This window comes from Zootoca vivipara, chromosome 8, assembly GCF_963506605.1.
Source record: "Zootoca vivipara chromosome 8, rZooViv1.1, whole genome shotgun sequence".
Lineage (NCBI taxonomy): Eukaryota > Metazoa > Chordata > Lepidosauria > Squamata > Lacertidae > Zootoca > Zootoca vivipara.
Window position 1 is genome coordinate 59,559,061 of NC_083283.1, and position 22,779 is coordinate 59,581,839.

Genomic DNA, 22,779 nt, shown 5'->3' on the forward strand with positions numbered 1-22,779 from the left:
GAAGGCAGCCCTGTTTCAGGAAGCTTTTAATGTTTAATTTATTTTTATTTTCATTTTTTCCGCGGGAAGCCGCTCAGAGTGACTGGGGAAATCTAGTCAGATGGGCAGGGTATAATATATATTATATCATCATCGTCGTTGTCATCATCATCATGCAACAAGTAGTTACAATGACTCCCAAATACGAATTCTGAAAGCTGCTTCATTTGTTTGCAGTAAATTTGCTTTTGCTATCCATCTGTTTTCTTAATAAACAAATGCCAGTGCTGTCAACTTTCCCTTTTTTTGCGGGAAATTCCCTTATTCAGCGCCCTTACTTTCATATCCGGGAGTTGACAGCCCCATAGGATTCCTTATCTTCAAACCCGGGGGTTGACAGCTATGCAAATGGCAGATAATTGACTCTTATTTACATAGCTTCATAGTAGGAGGTGCTCTTTCCTTCTGAAAATTGAATATGCTTTTTCCTATTCTTGCACTGTTTGCTTGCTTGTGTTTTTGACTGTAGTGCTACAAAGCACCCTTTAATAATATTGGTGCTTATTTTGACTTGTATGCAACACCTTTTAGTGTCTAGCTCCATAGGCTTTACAGAGCAGTTTTATTCTTCTACAGATTTCTATTACTCTTGAAATCCTTTTTAAATCTTCACAAGTTCTAGAATTTATTACATCCCACAGAAGCTACCTTTTTTTTGTTGCAAGATTAAATTTCATTGAAGCTTTTGACAAATTGTATGTTACATGTTCTACCTGATAACAATTTGCTGCTCTTCTAGGTCACTCTCAACACTAGGTTTGGTTATCTCATCACTTGCAGACCAAGCAGCAGGAAAGGGGAAAAACAAATTTGTGCCTTACAGAGACTCTGTACTCACCTGGCTTCTCAAGGTAAGACATGGCACTGTATCATTCTAAGTGGAACTGTCATGGACTGATATGCTGTCTTGCACACCAGTGTGCAAACTTTTTTGACTAATTAAGAAATATTCTAGATGCAACCTCTTCCTGGTATGATACATGCTTTTTATTGCTATATTAACCTTTTGACACAACTGTTTACTTGCCATTCTGATTTTTGCATACTTTGCATACTTTGATACTTTCTAATGCTGAGAGCTAAATATCCAATGTGTTGTAGGTCAGATGCAGTTGAAAGCAATGCACCTTGATTTTAAAAGTGTACATTATATTCAACTAAATCATTATGTGACACAGTGTTGTAGGTCAGATGCAGTTGAAAGCAATGCACCTTGATTTTAAAAGTGTACATTATATTCAACTAAATCATTATGTGAATGGAATGACTTTTGCCCATGCAACAGAACTTCCCTTTCCTCTCAATCCCCCATGTGCTCTCTGTTCCACCACTAGATCTGCTCTGGAGAGTTGGGGAAGGGGGAGGGGAAGTTCCCTTGTGCAAGTGAAAGTTGTTCTGCTTGTGCAATGACTTCAGTGAGTGCAAACCTTTGTATGCTAAATGTAGTGAAATTGTGCATTTAGAGAAGGGGTATATTTTCAAATTGCTTTACATATTTATGAATTCCTTAATATACTCTTTAGGACAACTTGGGAGGAAACAGCCAAACAGCTATGATAGCTACAATTAGTCCAGCAGCTGATAATTATGAAGAAACACTCTCCACACTGAGATATGCAGACAGAGCTAAAAGGATAGTTAATCATGCTATAGTAAATGAAGATCCAAATGCCAGGGTAATCCGAGAACTACGTGAAGAAGTAGAGAAACTAAAAGAACAACTTACTCAGGCAGAGGTAAATTTGTGGTAATATTACTGGTGAGATTCAGTGAGTTTTCTTTTTTATTAGTTCCATACACTTCTTATAAAAGGGGGGAGGTTAATGTTTTTGAATTGGTTATAAAATTTGTATCACAACAGGATTTATTTGAAGATGACCTGATGATCTGAATTTCTTGTGGGAAGGGGGAAATACAAATGGTGACACAATTATACATAATGAAAGAGTATTATGGGGTGCTAAGTATTTGCACCCATGTGTGTGATTCTGTTCACAACCCAATTTGTTTGACTAGCAGAACGGGATTAAAATTTGTCATGGATAAATTGGAATTTATAAAATGTTTGTAATTGTCATATTTTGGCTATGAAGGCTATGAAGGCACCAGAGTTAAAGGAAAAATTGGAGGAATCTGAGAAACTAATAAAAGAACTGACTGTCACTTGGGAGGAGAAGTTAAGGAAAACAGAAGAAATTGCACAGGTATTCTTTTCAGTATTCTTTCTGCTAAATGCTGAATTAGTGTAAATTTGCATTACTTAGCCTGAGACCTGCCTGAGACCTGTGAATATAGGGTCGTATATAAATTCAGTAAATAATAAAGAGATAATAGTCTATGGAATAGAGATGGACAATTTTATATTTCCAGAAGTGATCTGGCTGTCAACATACTGTTGCCTGAAAATCTATGGCTCTTGCTGTTCAGTTGGATTTTATAGTCCACTGTTGTTTACAATAGTGTGAATAAAACTAGGCAACAAACCAACAAATATGTATTGTCACATGCAACAAGACAATATGCAAATTAAAAACTTGGAAAACTAGAGAAAAATCCAAAAAATATAAAGTTTAAGAAAATCCCGAGGAAGTAGGTTAATTTTAGTATAATTAGCACCGTTTATATTGATGTCACACAATGCTAGCATACTTGCTGTGGTTGCATAGGCTTTACTTAGGTATTGTTCATTCTGTAGATGGATGCAAAAATAACAGCTAGATTAAAACCTACAGTCACAGTAGGCAGCTACCCAAACACTCCCTGTTACAGCAAATAATTGTCACAGCTCACATGTCACTGTATTGCTATGAGCATGCTCACTTGAAGCAAAGCTAAGGAGTTCTCAAGTTGAGGGCCAGGTATTGATATGGCTTAGTTTGGCCTAATTGAATGGTGTTTCAGTGTATTTTTGTATTCCTTCATGTTTCATCAGCAAATTTTGCAAGAGAATATGAAGTAAGGCAAGTAATTGTGCCCTGTGTGAGGTAGTACTTCCTTTTATCCTGGGTTCTATTATTTAATAATGATAATAATAATAATAAATTTTTATTTATACCCCGCCCTCCCCAGTCAAAACCAGGCTCAGGGCGGCTAACACCAATAAAAGTACAATAAAACATAAAAAGCAATTAATTAAAATACAGATTAAAATACAATATTAAAATTTAAAATGCAGCCTCATTTTAAGTATTCCATAAATCCAAACCATGAGGGAGGAAAAACACAGGGGTCAGACTGAATCCAACCCAAAGGCCAGGCAGAACAGCTGTGTCTTGCAGGCCCTGCGGAAAGATGACAAATCCCGCAGGGCCCTGGTCTCCCTTGAAAGAGCGTTCCACCAAGTTGGGGCCAATACTGAAAAGGCCCTGGCCCTAGTAGAGGCCAATCTAACCACCTTATGGCTCGGGATCTCCAGAATATTGTTGTTTGTGGACCTTAAGGTCCTCCATGGGGCATACCAGGAGAGGCGGTCCCGTAGGTACACGGGAGAGGGAGAGAACTTTTCCGCAGTGACCTTCTCCACCCCATTAGCGTACGGTATATGTGAAGTTAGGATTTTTCACCTCAGGAATTCCACCTCACATTGGAATTCATTTGCCATTTTAATGCCCATTTGCTCAGTTGGAAGAGATCCTTTTGGAGCTCCTTGCAATCCCCTTTCGTTTTTACCACTGGTGTCATCAGAAAACTTGGCCACCTCATTGCTCACTCCAGATCCTTTTGGATTAAGTTAAAAAGCACTGATTTCCATAAAGGTCTGTGAAGGAACCCACTGCTTGCTTAGCACCACTGCAACAACTGTCCATTAATTCCTGCTCTGTGGACCATTCTCTTATCTCATGACTGTTAAGTTTCCTCCAGCCAGAATCTAGTTGTATGTTCATTGATACTTCTGTTGTGAAGGAAAGTGAAAAAACAGCAAAGATTAGAATTAGTTTACATTCTAAATGTATATTTTAAAAATATTTTTATTGTGGCATATTGTCCAACCCACAGTTTATAAGAATTTTATAAATTGTAATAATATGTTTCATTGTTTTAAAAGGCACTGATAGGACTGTATGCATGACTTCACTAGTCTGTTTCATTGACTGATGAACAAGAGTCATAATAGATGAAAGGCTTACTGGGTAGTGTTACTCATAGTTGTGCAACCTCTTTTGTTATCTGTTCTAGACCTATTATTTTAGCTGGGTGCAGATTAATGGTAACTCTGTTTTTATTTCCAATGGTACCCTTTCACATGAGGAAGGCTGCTTCTGCTCACAGAAGAGTTTGTTTTATGCCTCAGAGTTGAGCAATGTTTGAGAAAGGTGATTCTAAATCCAAATAGGTTTTCCCACTTGTACCACATTTTGGAAAAGTGGAAGCATGGAAACTGATATGGAACCTACCTATTATAGTGCTATGTGAATTCTTGTGTAAAGATTCGTAGAGCAGTGTCAGCAGCTGTTTTTCTTCTGCCCGTGATTATGTCTCAAGTCATAATATTTAGGTTTATTGGCACTTAGATCTGATGAATTAATTTTCCCCCCTGTGTATTTTACAGGAGAGACAAAGACAACTAGAGAGTATGGGCATTTCCCTTGAAACTTCCGGCATCAAGGTTGGGGAAGATAAGTGCTACCTGGTGAATCTAAATGCAGACCCTGCACTCAATGAATTATTGGTTTACTATTTAAAGGTAAAAAGGCATTAAATTCCATAATGTTTTGGAGCTTCCCTTGAAAAATTGTGCTAAATTTGAATTTGTGCGACTATATCTACATTAGGGGTTCAGGTGGCGCTGTGGTCTAAACCACTGAGCCTAGGGCTTGCCGATCGGAAGGTCAGAGGTTCGAATCCCCTCGATGGGGTGAGCTCCCATTGCTCGGTCCCAGCTCCTGCCAACCTAGCAGTTCGAAAGCACACAAAAAAGTGCAAGTAGATAAATAGGTACCACTCTGGTTGGAAAGTAAACAGCATTTGCGTGTGCTGCTCTGGTTTCGCCAGAAGTGGCTTAGTCATGGTGGCCACATGACCCGGAAAAACTGCGGACAAACGTCTGCTCCCTCAGCCAGTAAAGCGAGATGAGTGCCACAACCTCAGAGTCGTTCACGACTGGACTTAACTGTCAGGGTTCCTTTACCTTTACCTTTTCATATCTACATTGGTTCTTAAAGTGTGGGACTGACACTTCCTTACTTTTTTTTAATAAAAAAAACTCAGTCAGTACTTTATTTGCAAAAACTAAAAGACATTGCAGAAAAAATGTTGATCCTTCTATTATTTAACCTGATCATTTACTATGATTTCTCTCAGTTTAACCCTTCCTTGTAAGTGGTCAAAAAGGCTAATATGAATTCTTGTGTAAGCATGTGCTCTCACTTCTAAGGCTTTATCATAATTTTGGTCCAGGAAGGAGAAATTTAGATTCTGTGTAAACTTCTGCTGTTTGTTATGCACATAGTCCATACCGTTGTGAATTTAATTTTGAGAATCAGTTCATATATCTCAACGAAAAAATAAAATGATGAGATAGTTTGCTGTATGTATTCAGTTTATTGATAGGCATAGTAATAAATGTGTATAAAGATAGCTTTTTCATTCAGTTATCTCTGTCTCTTAACATTCAAGCCAAGTTTTGTTTCTCGTATATAGTACACAGTACTGAATCAGGTTTTTTTGTTATAGATAAATTGGATTGCTATCAGTAGATTTCAGATGGGTAATTATTGTAATAACTAAACCTAGCTCTTTTATCTTTGTTCTTAGGAACCTATTTTCTTAGACCTATATAATAATTGCAACCAAATGTTTCTAGTGTTATAAGCAGAAATGACTGTGAACAATTAAGCTGTGAAAATATTCCTAGTTTGCAAAGGCAATTGGTTAATCCCATGTACAGCATTATGTCTCAATCTTTGTATAATAATTAAGTGTGGGCATATATTTCTGTGAGTTCAGTTTTAGAGAGTTTGTACAGGGGCCTTGTTACCTCTGCCAGGCTAGCAATAGTTTCACTGTGTAATGAATTTGGCCATGGGATTCCAGGGTGGATTGCACATACTTTGTGATGAATAAGTATGTGCCTGTGTCAATAGAAGCAGCAGATTTATTTTCATTGTAATTGTCTTAACCAGGATCATACTAGAGTTGGTGCAGATACTTCTCAGGATATACAGCTATTTGGGATAGGGATCCAACCAGAGCATTGCGAGTTAGACATTGCACCAGATGGGGAAGTTTCTCTCTCACCAAAAGAAAATGCAAGGTAAGAGAAATGCAAAATCAGTTTCAACCTACGGAAAAGGGTGGCATTCATGTTTGTAGAGAAATTTATGGAAAAGCACCCTGATAAGTAAAGAGGAAAACCTCACATATTTAGTTTGATACCGTCATAATGATAAGAGCAATAAAATAAGTGCTTGTGCTGTTTTTGATGCATAAGCATACCAGGAGAGATGCTTCTCATATCATATGAGAATTGAACTGCTCAGACCTTTCTTTGAAATATGGAGCAGTACATAAATTACCTTAATAATATAACAACAATAAAAGGTAAAACAAAGCTATATCCCATAATATTTTGCTCTGTAATATTTCTAGGTGTTTGACTTCGGAAATATTTGAGTAGTGCCACAAAAGAATGCTAAGAAAAAACAAATGTTAAATGTAGAGGTGAACCACAACAAAATCAGTCAGTTTAAAGGAGTGTCCATAACTTCTTGATGCCAGTACTAGCAACATGATAAACAGATATCCTGTAATCATGATTGCATACACCAATTATTAATAATCCAAATTTGTGGAGTACTTAAGAGTAAGTTTTTTGAATACTAGTAAGGGAAAGGATTCCCACCAATATCACCATGTCCAAATAAAATCTAAATCTCTTTGAAGACATGATGCCAGCTTTAAGGGCAAATTAGGAATGTAAATGTATAGAAATAAGCACAGTGTATTCTACATAAGCTTTATTTATACTTTTTGCATGGTATACCTTAGTGTGTTATACTCAAGTGCTTTAGCCATAAGAGAACAAAATTCCAAACAGATGGTGTTCTGTGTTGTTATGATAGAATTACATTGCTAGGAGTTAGTCATTTTGACTGGCAAGAACAAAGAAGCATGTCATTGGAAAAAATGTATAACTAAATGGGCTTTGTTTAATTTGTGCTTCATCCAAAATGCCTTAATAGGCGCAAACCTTGTTACCAAAGTTACAACTGACAGTACATTGAATCATTTCATTGCTGATTCTCATGGAGATTGAAAGAAACTTCTTTGTGATATGGAGATGAATTAAAATACTGTTTCACTTTTCTTCACCACACTTGGAACCCAGAGATTTTTTTCAGCAATGAAAGAAATAGAAGACAGCTGTTTTAAATGCTACCTTTCTAACAAAATTAGGTGCACAATGATTAATTTCCCTGTTTCTGCATGCCTAAATTTAAGGGCAGTGAAAATGTATACAAAGCTGCTTCTCTAATGTTTCCTCTAAGGTCTGCACCAAAAATGTGTTCTTTCTGCTGTGGCTAATGTGAAATAAAATTATTTTAATCAGAGTAACCTAGTTTTGGAAGATTGTTTTTTAAACTCTGGGAGCAACATATGCACAAGTCTCATTAAGGAGGTTTTAACTGGGTTTGTGCAGACTGCTTATGGTAAACAGCCTGTGACCCAATTACTTAAACGTATATGCTGCATATTGCATTGCTAAAACCAAGCCACTTTCTGTCCTGTATATAATAAAGAGGTGCTGCAGCAGCAATAATAATTTGTCAGTAGAGATCAGGCTCTTGTTACAGCCTTTATGACTTTTATTTCACACATTTATGCATGTTTAGGGGTTTCTGTTAGTAGGCCTTTGTGGTGCTGAATCAAGAGAAAACACTTCTTCATTCTTCTCCACATTAAGTGAATAGGTAATTCATCCAAAAGGCTTTTAAGTAGAGAGCTTTCCCAGTCTGCATCTGTATTGGAAGAATTTTTAAAAAAATATGTTTTAATTGTTTTATTGTTTCTGTGTTTGTCACCCTGAGCACCTTTGAGAGGAAGGATGGGATACAAATTAAATAATCTATTGACACTTTTATCCGAGAGCTAGGCACAAGCAGGCTGGAAAAAAGAGAGCACATGTCTATTGGAGTATCTGTACTAAGACTCATAAGGCAATTACTTCTTTGCGACACTGCATAATCAAGTAATGCAAAGTGTAACTGTCGGAGCTCAGTATGTAGACTTTTCACTACCTGGTCTGTTTAGCACACATCATCAGGTTGGAATGGGAAATTGTAAAGGCCTTTTTCCTATCCTTCTCATGCCTCTTCAGAGAAGCATACCTCACACTTTGAGAACTGTGGAAATGTGAGGCTATGAAGAAAGCACATGTGTTTGCATTGCTGAATGTGCATATTTCTGCTTGCCTCTTCTCACAAAGTATTTATATGTGCCTTGGTTGAGCCCAGAAAGAAAACACCACCTTGCTTCTCCTGATGTGTTTCATGTGAGTAAGAATATATTTTATAACATGATTCCTGGCAGCTAGATGATACACACTATTCACTGTCCCTGCTGGACCAAAGAGCAAGAGTGACCAGTGGGTAGGAGAGAATTTGTCCCCTTCTGTATCTCTTTCCTGTATAACAATTCCCGTGGACCAGAGTGAGCAATGTTTTGTGACTACTGGGAATTTTTGTTAGAGAACTCAGATTTTAAAGGATAATTTCAAGTTTTTTCAATCTTGTGCTTTGCTTTCAGATCCTGTGTAAATGGCACGTTGGTGTGTTCTGTGACACAGTTGTGGCATGGAGATAGAATCTTATGGGGAAACAACCACTTCTTTAGGTAATCTCTCTCTCTCACTCACTCACTTCTTTATTTACAGAGCCATGTCCAAATATTATTAGTGAAGAATCTTACTTCCAAAGAATGATGCTAAATAGATGAACTTCTTCATTACAGCTCAGACTTCTATAGAATTAGCTTTTGGGTAACTAGTCTGTCTAGGTTTCCATCTAGTCCACACAGTATCTTCTAAGATAATATTTCTCTTGTTATGATACTCTGTTGAATAGAGCTTGAATTTGTGAGCATATTTTCAAAAACTGAAATCAATCCAGTCTTAAATACTGATCACTTGCTTTAGAGCAAGTACCAGGAGCTATGCATCCTAACATGAACAGCCTTGAATGGAAGATGGAAGCAAATTGGCTTTCATTGTGTTTGGCAAATACTACATTGTAGTGTAGAAATTTGTTGCTTTTAAGTCATTGTTATACTGTATGTTCCCTTGTACATGGGGAGAACAATGTCTCAGTAAAAAGATATATCTGTTGTGACTCATGTTAGGTGTGGGATAACCTAACTACAGTCGCCTATGTTCTGGCAACCTCTAGGCTAGATTACTGTAACACTTTATACTTAGGGCTGCCTCTGAATAGGGTTTGGAAGCTTCAGCTGGTGGAGAATTTGGTGGCCAGGTTGCTGGCTGGGGCAAGATGGTTTGAGCATATTACACTGATCCTGGCCCAACTGGCTCCCAGTTAGTTTCTGGGAAACCAGTTAGTGCTGGTTTTGACCTATAAAGCCTTGAGCTGCTCAGGATTGCAATACCTCAAGGACTGCCTCTCCCCACAAGAACCAACCTGGACCCTGTGATACTCATGTGAGGACCTTCTTTGTGTGCCTCCTCCACAAGAGGTCTGGAGGGTGGCAACATAAGAACAGGCCTTTTCTGCAGTGGTTCCCTGTTTGTGGAATGCGATTTCTTCTGGGAGGTTCATCTGGCATCTTCATTCTACAGTTTTAGGTGCTAGGTGAAAACGTTCCTCTTCAACCAGGCCTTGGTTGACTAACATCCTATATCCTTTTAAATATGTTTTGCAGGAGGTTATTGTTTTGTTTTGTTTCTGTTCTTGTTTTTCTTATATATTTTGTGTTTTTATCTTGTGTTTATATGCTGTGAGCTGTCATGAGATCTATGGATGAAGGACGGTATACAAATTTAATAAATAAATAAAATATATATGTTACTGTACCTTTAAGATGAATAGAATCTTAAGAGCAAGACTTGTCAGTTTGCTTTGTCTGTTAGAGAAGGTTAAGATTAAATTCAGTGAAGGTTGTACATATATGTGTCCTTATTAATCTACAGTCAGCACTGTAGCTTCCTTTGTTTTGGAACAACCTACAGCATGCCTTTCCTCCCTGCTCATGGTTTCTTAAGTGTAGAAAGATCTTATCCACAGAATCCAGCATTTTAAAAATGGATTTACCAAGGTATTTCATAACAACTTTCTCAACTTTTTAACAGAATCAATCTGCCTAAGAGAAAGCGAAGAGATTGGTTGAATGACTCTGAAAAAGAGCTGCAGTTAACAGAACATGATCTAGATGCAGCCAGCGAAGCTTCTTCGGAACCAGACTATAACTATGAGTTTGCACAAATGGAAGTCATAATGAAAACACTGAATAGCAATGGTAAGAAGCTGGTGCTCAGCATCACTGAAAATGTCAGACAGGAGCACATAAATTTCAAGGTCCTGGCAATAGATAGGTTCTTTAATCTGTTCCCTTGTCCTGATGGTTGTAAATAAGGAGTGGATAATTTTGTTGTGTTCAATAACTTGTGACTTTCTGGGAACAGAGACTGTGGAGGAGTAAATCATGTATGACCAACTGATCCTAATTATATTTACTAGGAAGTAAGTGGAGTTTTATAGGATTTACCTCATGCTCATCTTCATTTTCTTATATAGACCCTGTAGCAGAAAATGGTACTTTGGATCTTTTGTCTCTCACCCTCTGTTTCACCTTCTGATCACTGTGGCTGTAGAACTGTGTGCTCTCCTGTGTTAAGAAATAACAAAGCTGAATTATTAACAATGTAGGTAATGAATTTTAAGATATGTTGGTGCTTTCCTTATCTAGATCCAGTACAAAATGTGGTCCAGGTCTTGGAGAAACAATACTTGGAAGAAAAGCGTAGCGCTTTGGAAGAGCAGAGGATGATGTATGAGCGTGAGCTGGAGCAACTCCGACAGCAGCTTTCTCCGGAAAGACGGTATCAGCATTCTAGTGACAGGCTTTCAGAAGCTGCCCAGACCGCTCAGCAGAAAGTGAACCTCTGGTCAGAAGAGAGGTGAGAGCATTGATAGTAACTATGAGAGAATGAGTGATGGAAGAAAAATACTATTCTGTGTGTGAATCTGTCCAGGACAATCTTTCATCCAGATCCCAAATAACTGTAGAACATCCTTCCTGCAAACATGTGATATGAGTAAGCTAACCGTGTTTGTTGTAAAACTTAGTACCAATTAAATTATTCAAATGCAGGACCCATTGGGGCCCGGGCATTTGGTATGTACCTTCTGTAAGTAGAATGTAGTCCTGCTTACCTAGTGGTTCTGACTGATTTGGTCTCATCTGCATTGTCTGCTCAGTTAAGGACCAATCATGTCATAGCACAGGCATTGTGCAGTCCCCATATGGTCAGAATTACTGTAGGGCTTTCAAAGGAAACTCATTATAGCTCTTGTATAACTTGTAGGTTTCATCTTGGTATACATATAATTTTTCTCAGAATGCCTCTAAAGACGGATTAGCACGGTGGGATTTGTTTTGTTACCAAATGGCATTTCCAAGATAGCCTTCACATGTATTTAAAAAAATAGGAAGCATTCTCTCATTTAAAGCTATTATTGTCTCTTGTTAAAATATTTGAACAAAATTTTTAAAATCTGGAATAATTAATATTCTTATGTTTATAACCTTGTTCATTGTTTCTGTCAATGTCTTTTTACCAAGTTCTCAATTTCCCAATTAATATTCTACTGCTACTGTCCATTCCCCCCCCCCTTTAGGGATGAGTTATTTCGACAGAGCTTAGCAAAATTAAGAGAGCAGATAGTTAAGGCCAACACATTAGTGAGGGAAGCAAATTTATTGGCTGAAGAAATGAGCAAGCTAACAGATTATCAAGTGACACTGCAGATTCCTGCTGCTAACCTGAGTGCCAATAGGAAGGTAAGAAAATTGATAATTGAAACTATTTTGTAAAAGCCCTTGGAAGTCATTTGAGTCCAGAAGTAGAGAATGAATGAGTGCATGAGAGAGAGAAAATGGCACATAAATTAAAGGAGTTGTACGGACTGCATAGATATAGCTTCTCTAAACATTCTACCTCACTGAGCTGATACAATACTATAATACCTGTAAACATACAGTAGAAACAGGACATTCATGCCTGTGCTATCTTGATGTGTCTCCAGTCAGTTATGGTTTCTATTTCTCAGCCACCATTATATAAATAATTTGAAAATGCAAGAGAATGGAGTACCAAAATATTAACATAGCTATGTAGCATATGTTGTTCGAGTATACATTTGAAAAATGGAATCACTTTGTTAATATGCATATTTTATCTGCTTAAGATACTTTGTCTTGTCTTTGTTTAGAGAGGAGCAATAGTAAGTGAACCAGCTATTCAAGTAAGAAGAAAAGGGAAAAGTACTCAAGTATGGACCATAGAGAAGCTGGAAAACAAGTTAATTGACATGAGAGATCTGTATCAAGAATGGAAGGAAAGAGCCCATGAGGTATTCAACCTCAGTTTTTCAGTTTGGCCAAAATGTTACTCTTTTAATAAAGACAGAATATTTCTCTAAACATTATATAGCACAGTTGTGCATGTTTATGTAGGCATTTCTGCTGTTTATCAAACAGCAGTGCTAAATTCAGTTGTATGTTTATCCTAATATTTGTAGTTTATTTCCCTTATACATGTCTGGGAACAGACTACAATGACTACATTTGAAACTTAGTATCTCTAAAACCATTTCAGTATTATACAGAAAGATCATGTCTTGAATGGAGGTTACATTCTGAGGATGGCGTGTAGACAAAAACCACCTCCTTGGAACTTCCCACACTCAAGCACCCTTATCCTTTCTGGAGCCATGCCCCCAAGCAGACCTTGCCCCACAAGCAAGGCAGAGAGCTTCTAAGCTCCCTTGCTTACTAAGCTCTGGGAACGTCTCTCGCAGGCCATCCATGTTCCTGCCAGCTTATGCGAGAGCCTTCCAGAGCCCAATAAGCAAGGCAGAGAGCTTAGAAGCTCTTTCTGCACTAGGGAAACTCATGCAAAATGTGCTTTTAAGTGCTCTAGCTTCTGTGTATTTAATTTGAGTGACTTCAACCTGTCAGCCTTCACATGTGTAAAGTGGAAATCACACATGTCAGGGGTCCCTTTTCCTTTACCTTTTAAGTGTATTTTTAGTGTAAGTGAGGCAATATTTTTAGTATTCATCAGAAATCTTAATGCAAATGTTTGCTAATATTTGACCTATTATAAGGAATATCAGATTTTCCATAGTTTAAACAAAATAAAAAAATTCCTTCCAGTAGCACCTTAGAGACCAACTAAGTTTGTCATTGGTATGAGCTTTCATGTATCTGAAGAAGTGTGCATGCACACAAAAGCTCATACCAATGACAAACTTAGTTGGTCTCTAAGATGCTACTGGAAGGAATTTTTTTATTTTGTTTCGACTATGGCAGACCAACATGGCTACCTACCTGTTTCTATAGTTTGTTTCTTCAAAGCACATCAGCATTGAGTCCTACTATTTGTTTCAACATGAAATGCTATCTGCCTGAACATGATGATCAATATAGTACTTCATGCAATGTAGTATTCATTGACTGGATCAAAAACTAGTACAAACAGTTTTTGTTGTTGTTAGTATTTTTGCACACAGGGAATTTAATTTTGGTCTTCTGTAAGGAACACAAAATTGTTGAAAGTGTTGGTACTAATTTATTTAAAAGAGGAATAAGCTTTTGATGTTCATAAGAGGTAGGTTTCTGTACATAGAATCATAGAGTTGTAGAGTTGGAAGGAACCTCAAGGGTCATATAGTCCAACCCCCTGCAATGCAGGAATCTCAGCTAAAGCATTCATGACAGATGGTCATCCAACCTCTGCTTAAAAACCTCCAATGAAGGAAAGTCCACTACCTCCTGAGAGAGACCATTCCACCATTGAGGAGCTCTTAGAAAGCTCTTTCTGATGTTTAGTTAGAATCTCCTTATAACTTGAAGCCATTGGTTTGGGTCCTAGTCTCCAAAGCAGGAGAAAACAAGTTTGCTGCACCCGCCATGTGACAGCCCTTTAGATATTTGAAGATGGCTGCCATATCTCCTCTCAGTCTCCTCTTTTCCAGACTAAACATACCCAGTTCCCTCAACTGTTCCTCATAAGGCTTGGTTTCCAGACCTTTGATCGTCTTGGTCGTCCTCCTCTGCATACATTCCAGCTTGTCAATATCCTTCTTAAATTATGGTGCCTAGAACTGGACACAGTACCCCAGTTGTGGTCTGACAAAGGCAGAATAGAGTGGGACTATTACTTTCCTTGATCAGGTCACTATGCTTCTGTTGATGCTGCCTAGAATATCATTAGGTTTGTTTGCTGCTGTATCACACTGTTGACTCGTGTTAAGCTTGCAGACTACTAAGACCCCTAGATCCTTTTCACGTGTACTACTGGCAAGCCAGGTGTCCCCCATCTTATATTTGTGCAGCTGGTTCTTCGTGCCTAAGTGTAGAACCTTACATGTGTCTGTATTGAAATACATTTTGTTAGTTTGGGCCCAGTTCTCCAGTCTGCTCAGGTTATCTTGCATCCTGATTCTGTCTTCAGCAGCAATGGCTGCCACTCCCAGTTTGGTGTCATCTGCAAATTTGATGAGCATCCCTTCAATGTTGTTGTTTAGTCGTTTAGTCGTGTCCGACTCTTCGTGACCCCATGGACCAGAGCACGCCAGGCACTCCTGTCTTCCACTGCCTCCCGCAGTTTGGTCAAACTCATGTTCATAGCTTCAAGAACACTGTCCAACCATCTCGTCCTCTGTCGTCCCCTTCTCCTAGTGCCCTCCATCTTTCCCAACATCAGGGTCTTTTCCAGGGTGTCTTCTCATGAGGTGGCCAAAGTATTGTAGCCTCAGCTTCAGGATCTGTCCTTCCAGTGAGCACTCAGGGCTGATTTCCTTCAGAATGGATAGGTTTGATCTTCTTGCAGTCCATGGGACTCTCAAGAGTCTCCTCCAGCACCATAATTCAAAAGCATCAATTCTTCGGTGATCAGCCTTCTTTATGGTCCTTCAATACCTTCATCCAAGTAACTTAGAAATAGGTTGAACAACAACAGGCCCAGGGCAGATGCTCTATATACACTCTAGTGCTCTACATATACTCTTGTCTTCTGCTATTATCTGACCTGCCTTGTTTAGACATGTTGCACAGTGGTGAAATGGGGATTTGAATATGACTTTATTGGGTGTAGCTCATAATTATTTAGCACATCCATGTTGGATCACTATGCTACCCTGTTTCTCATATTTTAAGACATACCCATAAAATAAGCCATAGCAGGATTTTTAAGCATTCAAGGAATATAAGCCATAACCCGAAAATAAGACATAGTGATAGGCACAGCAGCAATACCGGCCATGGCAGGAGGAGGAGGAAAAATATAAGACATCCCCTGAAAATAAGCCATAGTGTGTTTTTTTGAGGAAAAAATAAATATAAGACATGTCTTATAATATGAGAAACACGGTAAATCATTTTTGTTTTTGAAATTTTAATTGTCTTTTTAAAAAAAAACAGATGAATAGACTCACTGGAAAAAGAGGTGATCCTTTCTATGAAGCACAAGAAAACCACAATTTAATTGGTGTAGCGAATGTCTTTTTGGAGTGCCTTTTCTGTGATGTTAAACTTCAGTATGCAGTACCAATAATTAGCCAGCAGGGGGAGGTAAGTTTCAGTCTCTGGTGTCATCTATTCTGTTTTGCTTATGAAGGCAAAACTTTGCTATGAGCAGCACATATGTACTAAGGAAGGAAAGGCACAATAAATCCACTATTAATGCATCAATGATGTCTTGCTGCATACACCTGCAATAAGATAGCAGTCAGAATAGGCACACAGTCTATGGACAAAATAAGATTGGTGCCACAGAAACATTAAATGGAAATGCTTTGAGTAGAGGGCAAATGACCAAGCCACTGAATTTCATGTACTGACAACCAAATTTTTGACTGCAGTTCACTTGCTCCACCAATGTTCTAAATCTAAAAGTCAAATCAAAGGGGAAAGTTGTGAGTACACTGAAGGCAATTCAAAACAACTATCAATAACTTCCATTTTATTTTTAAAAATGTAAATTTGGCCTCTGTCCTGTATACATGAAGGAGCGTCTCCACCCCCATCATTCAGACCGGACACTGAGATCCAGCGCCGAGGGCCTTCTGGTGGTTCCCTCATTGCGAGAAGTGAGGTTACAGGGAACCAGACAGAGGGCCTTCTCAGGACTGGCACCCGCCCTGTGGAATGCCCTTCCAACAGATGTCAAGGAAATAAGCAGCTATCCTATTTTAAAAGGACATCTGAAGGCAGCCCTGTTTAGGGAATTTTTTAATATTTAATGCTGTATTGTTTTAATATTCAATTGGGAGCCGCCCAGAGTGGCTGGGGAGACTCAGCCAGATGGGCGGGGTACAAATAAATTATTATTATTATTATTATTATTATTATTATTATTATTATTATTATAGCTGAGCAAGGAAATGAGAATTTTACTGGTTAGATACTGAGCACCACATCTTACACATGAACCTCCATAGTGTCAAGTTGGATCTGAGACAGGTTTAAGAATGGTCATATGTAATGTGCAATTGTTATGTGCATGCTGTTTTTCTGTTCAGTTGAAGCTACAATTATATTTATATATGTAAGTATGTGGATTACTAATGCTATGCAGTACTACAAGGTCTTCAATATTAATATTTTTGGGGTGCAGGTTGCAGGGCGTCTGCATGTTGAAGTGATGCGTGTCACTGGTGTTGTCCCAGAACGCGTAGTGGAAGGAGATGATTCTTCTGAAAACTCAAGTGAAAGTGGAAGCATAGAAATCATGGACAACAATGGAGAAATTACTCACAGGCCAAAAAAACTCACCTGCAGGGTATGGACTGTGTGTGTGTGTGTGTGTGTGTGTGTGTGTGTGTTGATATTTTAATAGGATATATGTATATTTTACCAATACTGTATAATACTCTAAACATTTTGCATGTCTTATAATCTGCAATGGGAAATACCTTGTCACTCATCCAGTTCCAGTTGGTTTTCATACACCTTCAGAGATCTTAGTTTATCTTTAATTGTCTTATGTTCATACTATAGTCAGCACCTTGGATGGAAGTTTTAGACAAGTCTAAAGTTTGTTTTACAAGTAAAATCAACCAATTTTAAAAATGTAAGCCATTCATTAGGGTTAGTTAATTTGCAGCAGTTGAAGTTTTCAGTGCTTGTCCAGCAGTACATGTTTGTGGACAAGGATTACGAAATAATCTTACGATGCTTTTGTTTGTTAAACATGTTATATATATTGAGTGTTAATTTTTAGATTGTTTTATAAGCGTAGCTGTGAGATAAATATTGGCCTTACTTAGTCAACCATTGTCTAACCGAATATTCTGAATATAGCTGAATATATTAATATAAATATGCCAGTATATTGAATTACATTTTTACTGTTGTCTAGGTAAAAATTAAAGAAGCAACAGGACTACCTTTGAATCTCTCAAACTTTGTCTTTTGTCAATACACCTTCTGGGATCAGTGTGAGTCAACTGTTGCAGCACCAGTTGTAGACCCAGATGTGCCTTCACCTCTGACCAAGGATGTCCAGTTTACAGTGACTTTTGCTCATTGTAAGGTAATTTAGTTTGGTTGGAATGCTAGAAAAATACATTTGAGTCTATATATATATATATATATATATATATATATATATATATATATATGATTCCATCCTATTGTATAGTGAGATGGAGATGAAACAAGGGGTTCTAATACTTTCATTCAACAACAACAACAAAATCATTTCCACTGGTTTCAAGTGCCTCCCCCACCAATTACCTTAAGTCCATTCCACTCACCTTTTGGGAAGACCACCAGGTTCTTCACACACACTCTGGGCCACAGTTTGGGAACGCTGGCATAGGTTAAACAGAATTCTGCAAGTCATTAGTGGCATTGAATGCTGGAGTTGTGTAACCTGCTCCTGGTACTTTTATTTGTGATTTCCAGTGGAAAGAGGAAGGAAGACAGAACATACAACTTGTTTCTTAGGAAACCTAGTCAGAGAGAAGGTGTGACCAGCCCATTCACTCTTATGGATTCAGGAAATGAAACATTCATTCTTTCACAAAGTCATATTAGTTAGGAGTGAGTTAGTCTGGCAAACTTCCTGGTCTGTGAAAATGGAGCTTTGTTATTCCTAAAATGTTTGGTGGTTATGCTTATTGCAATATATCTCAGTAGAATAGGGACTACAATATTAAATATGTTGTAGTAATCAACACAAAATATGGAATTTTGACTAGCTGTGCAAATATAACTGAAGAGAAGTATTAATATAACATAGTGGTCTGTTCAGTATTATACAAAATTCTGCATTTTACCTGGTTTGTGGAATTAATATCTTCATTGGGAGTTTTTTTAATCATAGAGCTGATAAAAGATCATGCTTTAAGTGTTCTGCAGTAAGTATTCCAATTTTCTAGGATTATGTGGTGAATGTAACAGAAGAATTTCTGGAGTTCATTCAAGATGGAGCACTTGCTATTGAGGTATGGGGTCACAGATGTGCTGGAAACGGCAGTTCCATATGGGAGGTGGATACTCTTCATGCAAAAACCAGGACCTTGAGAGACAGGTAAACCTATGTTGTATTTTCCTTATAGTAGTGAAACCTCACTTCAAATATAGGGAGAAAGGAAGAAGTACAGCACATGTGCCAGAGATAAATTGAGAGCTAGAGGGTAATGGGTGTGTATGTCTGTGAGAGGTGGTAGGAGAGAAATTGAGTACATTCTCATAGTCTTCTTTGTTGCAAGAATATCTGATTTGTTAATTATTAAAAATTGTTTTAATTGTATTGTTGCTTCCTGCCCTTGGCACCTTTGGGAAGAAGGGCGGGCAAGAACGAGCCGTCTCAGGAACAGTTTCTTCTCTAGAGCAATTTTGGCCTTAAATGGAAAGCCTGGACTCTGAAGTCATCTTATCTTATTTTGTATTATATTTACTGTTTTTAATTAGGTTTTTGTAATTTTGGATTATGCGGAATGCTTTATCTGAGTGGATGTAGCAACTGAGTAATTTCGTTGTTCCCGCAAGGGGACAATGACAATAAAGATATCTTATCTTATCTTATCTTATCTTATAAAAATCTAATAAGTAGATAAAATGAATGGTTCTACAAATTTCCACTAAAGTGTAAGGAGGAGTATTCATACTACTATTATTGCTTTTTGGATTGTCTCTAGGTGGAATGAAGTGACACGTCAAATAGAAATGTGGGTTTCAATTCAAGAACTGAATGAACTAGGGGACTATACAGCTGTGGAGCTCCACCAGGCAAAGGATGTAAATACAGGAGGGATTTTCCAGCTTCGACAGGTACAATTAATTTTATCCCTCCCAGATAAGAATACTAATGTGTGTTTACATTAATTTACATGTTTCCCTACTTCTATGACCAGGGTCATTCTCGCAGAGTTCAGGTGATGGTTAAACCAGTACAGCATTCGGGAACATTGCCACTTATGGTAGAAGCCATCCTATCTGTCTCCATTGGCTGTGTGACTGCCAGATCAACCAAATTGCAACGGGGGTTGGACAGTTACCAGGTAGGATAAGTGGCTTTAAAGTGCTAAATTATTAGATTGTGGTGCAGATTTGTTGTTTTCAATTGTGCCTTTTAAGGATACTATGTGGAATTTGTATGTACACTTGAAGTAATACATGGATGGTAGCTTCTCAAGGGCCATTAGGAATGGCAGCTAAATGGAACATCATGTCTTGAATTGGTATCCCTTGAATGCCATATACAGTATCAAATTGGTGACTTTCAGGGGGATTGTAACCTTTCAGGGGCATCTTGTTGGCCATTATCAGAAACTGAATGCTGAGTAGATGAAGTTTGCTGATGGGAATTGTAATTCAAAATGTTTGGAGGACACCAAGTTGGAGCAGGCTGATTTTAAAAGTTTACTGTAGTCATTGCAAGCCTCAGGTACAATCTCTTCCTCCTTTGTAAGCATGATGAGGAGACTGAAAGGGCTACCTGGGGATTCTGGGAATTGAATCTGAGACATTCTGCATGCAAAAGCAGATGCTCTGTCATTGAGCTACAGTCCTTCCCCTCAACAACCACTTGCTCACCTCTTGGGCTCTGTGAATAATTGCAATTGTATACTAAGGAGTGATTGACACATGATATGCTTTGGAGAGACTGAATCCAAGTCTTCCCTCCGCCCACAATGGGCTTCTTTGCATGTAACCTTAAATCATAGTTAAAACAACAACTCTGGAAGGGCTCTCCAACCTTTTTGGGCCCATAGGCACATTTGCAAACCAGACAAATAGTTGTTGGCATCCCCCCGCCCTTTTCAAGCCTAATTTCAGGAGCCTCCTTTCTGTGACATGTGGTAGGACACAAGCCTGAATCTGCCTTGTAGTGATGGGTGAAGCTGGACTCATGATTTGTATCCGTATAAATCAAAAGTGGTAAGCCAAGCACAAATATTGGCTTCCACTCATGATTTATTTGGAAAGAAACAAGCCATGAGCCCAAGTTTGCATGTCACTACAAGATGCACGTGTCGCTGTGGGTTAAACCACAGAGCCTAGGGCTTGCCGATCAGAAGGTTGGCGGTTCAAATCCCTGTTGCTCGGTCCCAGCTCCTGCCAACCTAGCAGTTCGAAAGCACATCAAGGTGCAAGTAGATAAATAGGTACCACTACAGCGGGAAGGTAAACGTTGTTTCCGTGTGCAGCTCTGGTTTGCCAGAAGCTGTTTTGTCATGCTGGCCACATGACCTGGAAGCTGTACGCCGGCTCCCTCAGCCAATAACATGAGATAAGTGCCAAAACCCCAGAGTCGGTCATGACTGGACCTAATGGTCAGGGGTCCCTTTACCTTTACAAGACATACTCTGGCTTCTTTCCTTTCCTGCATGGCATAGTCAGGTGCGAAGGAAGGAGGAAAATGTTTGTGCACATTAAAACATAGTTTTGTTTTAAGCTACAGTTTAACATTGCACATGAAGCTGGCTACTACAGTATGTGATTGCTGAATGTCCACTGTTACATCAAAGATGTGTAGACTGAGTGCACAATGATAAACATCCAGCATAAATTACCAGCGATATACCTCATTTAGAAGAACAGGTGGACACTTCTCCCATCAGTCATGTGCTTCAAAAAGTGAACTAATTAATTTAAAACACAACAACCCAATGCTTGAAAGCATGAAGATATCATATACATAGTTAATGTCTCTAGAAAGCAAGGGAGCATCATTGCATGAATTTTGCTTCTACATGATTAGGTATTAGCCTGGAGGTCCTGACTCTCACACCATTTTACAGTAAGTGGTAAAGCAGAGCAGCACATGTCTGTTCTCTTCACCATACTAGTGGGTCGCTAAACCTTTATATAAACAAAGCAAATAAATAAAATAAGGTTTGATGCTTTCTGTTCTGTCTTGTTCTAATTTGTGACCATGATGTGTGCTCTTATTTGGAGTTTGTTAGCAAGAAAAATGCATGTTCTCTATGTTTATAAAGTTTATTTTTTTCTACCAGAGAGGAGATGATGATGATGATGGTGATATGGATAGTTATCAGGTATTGCTGCTGCTGCTGTTGTCAAATCACATAGCATGGGGCACAGCTAATGCTAATAATTATCAACTCCAAAGGGTCACTGAAATGATTTGCTCTTGGAACTTTCTGCATTAAAAGACACTGATTTAAAGAACAAGCATCTCAGCTTATTTTGACAATACTCTATGCTCTTTCATGTGACATTTCTAATGATCAATATATTAATGGTTTATTTAGATTGTTGAAAATTAAGAAAGAACATGGTGGCTTGCAACTTATTTAAAACAACTGTCAATAAAACAATGCAAAACAGATGCAGGAGATACAAGATAGCAAAGAAATTTCAGAGAGGGAAAAGCCGAGGATTAAAAACCATGTCAAGTTACTGCCAGAAAAGGAATGTCTTCACTCACTGATGAAAGTCCATCAAAAAGGGGATAAAACAGACTTCCCTGGGAAGAAAGTCCCCCAGAGCCTGGGCAAGGCAACAGAGAAAGTTGTATTGTGTGTCAAATTCAGATGTTGGTGCAATACAAGGGAGACATACAACAAAGATCTATAGACATTTCTTATATGATAGAATTGAGACTAAAAGCTGAATTCTTCATTTTTTTAACTAAATAATGTTTGAAATCATAATAATTTTTACATATAATTTGTCATCCATAATTTTTACAGGTTTCATTAAATCACATTTTGTTCAGTGCAATAACAAAAGCATCAAATATTTATGTAAACTGTTAAACCATTTTTAATAATAAAAAGCTAGTCCTATAAATTTTGCTTTCCTGGTGCCTACAGCTTTAATAAAGTATGAAGGCTACCCAATACTAAGGGTTTTTTTTAAAAAAAAACAAGCAGCAAGAAAAAAAACAGTTGTATAAATGTAGGTATCTATGCAAATACCCTAGTAAGTTGTACAGTTGTTCCAAAAACCTACAGCTCAAACTACAGGTGATGGCTGATTCAAATGCCTAAAGCTCCTCTCTGACCCAGTCCTGTGAAACAAGGAAAC

The 22,779-nt window shown here is 38.1% G+C and overlaps 1 protein-coding gene across 7 annotated transcripts in view; it reads left to right on the top strand.

Moving 5' to 3' along the window:
• KIF13A (kinesin family member 13A) overlaps nt 1–22,779 on the top strand; it is a 78,756-nt gene that overhangs the window by 31,991 nt on the left and 23,986 nt on the right. For 5 of the 7 annotated variants that reach the window (XM_035126353.2, XM_035126356.2, XM_035126357.2 and 2 more), the window contains exons 10-26: nt 779–890; nt 1,563–1,775; nt 2,133–2,243; nt 4,589–4,723; nt 6,162–6,292; nt 8,785–8,871; nt 10,340–10,506; nt 10,957–11,167; nt 11,889–12,051; nt 12,483–12,623; nt 15,697–15,846; nt 16,892–17,056; nt 17,636–17,809; nt 18,660–18,811; nt 19,422–19,554; nt 19,638–19,784; nt 21,744–21,785. In XM_035126353.2, the coding sequence (XP_034982244.2) occupies nt 779–890; nt 1,563–1,775; nt 2,133–2,243; nt 4,589–4,723; nt 6,162–6,292; nt 8,785–8,871; nt 10,340–10,506; nt 10,957–11,167; nt 11,889–12,051; nt 12,483–12,623; nt 15,697–15,846; nt 16,892–17,056; nt 17,636–17,809; nt 18,660–18,811; nt 19,422–19,554; nt 19,638–19,784; nt 21,744–21,785 (2,434 nt within the window). The remainder of the gene's footprint in view (nt 1–778; nt 891–1,562; nt 1,776–2,132; nt 2,244–4,588; nt 4,724–6,161; nt 6,293–8,784; nt 8,872–10,339; nt 10,507–10,956; nt 11,168–11,888; nt 12,052–12,482; nt 12,624–15,696; nt 15,847–16,891; nt 17,057–17,635; nt 17,810–18,659; nt 18,812–19,421; nt 19,555–19,637; nt 19,785–21,743; nt 21,786–22,779) is intronic. The other 2 variants (XM_035126355.2, XM_035126358.2) reach the window with 1 other exon arrangement.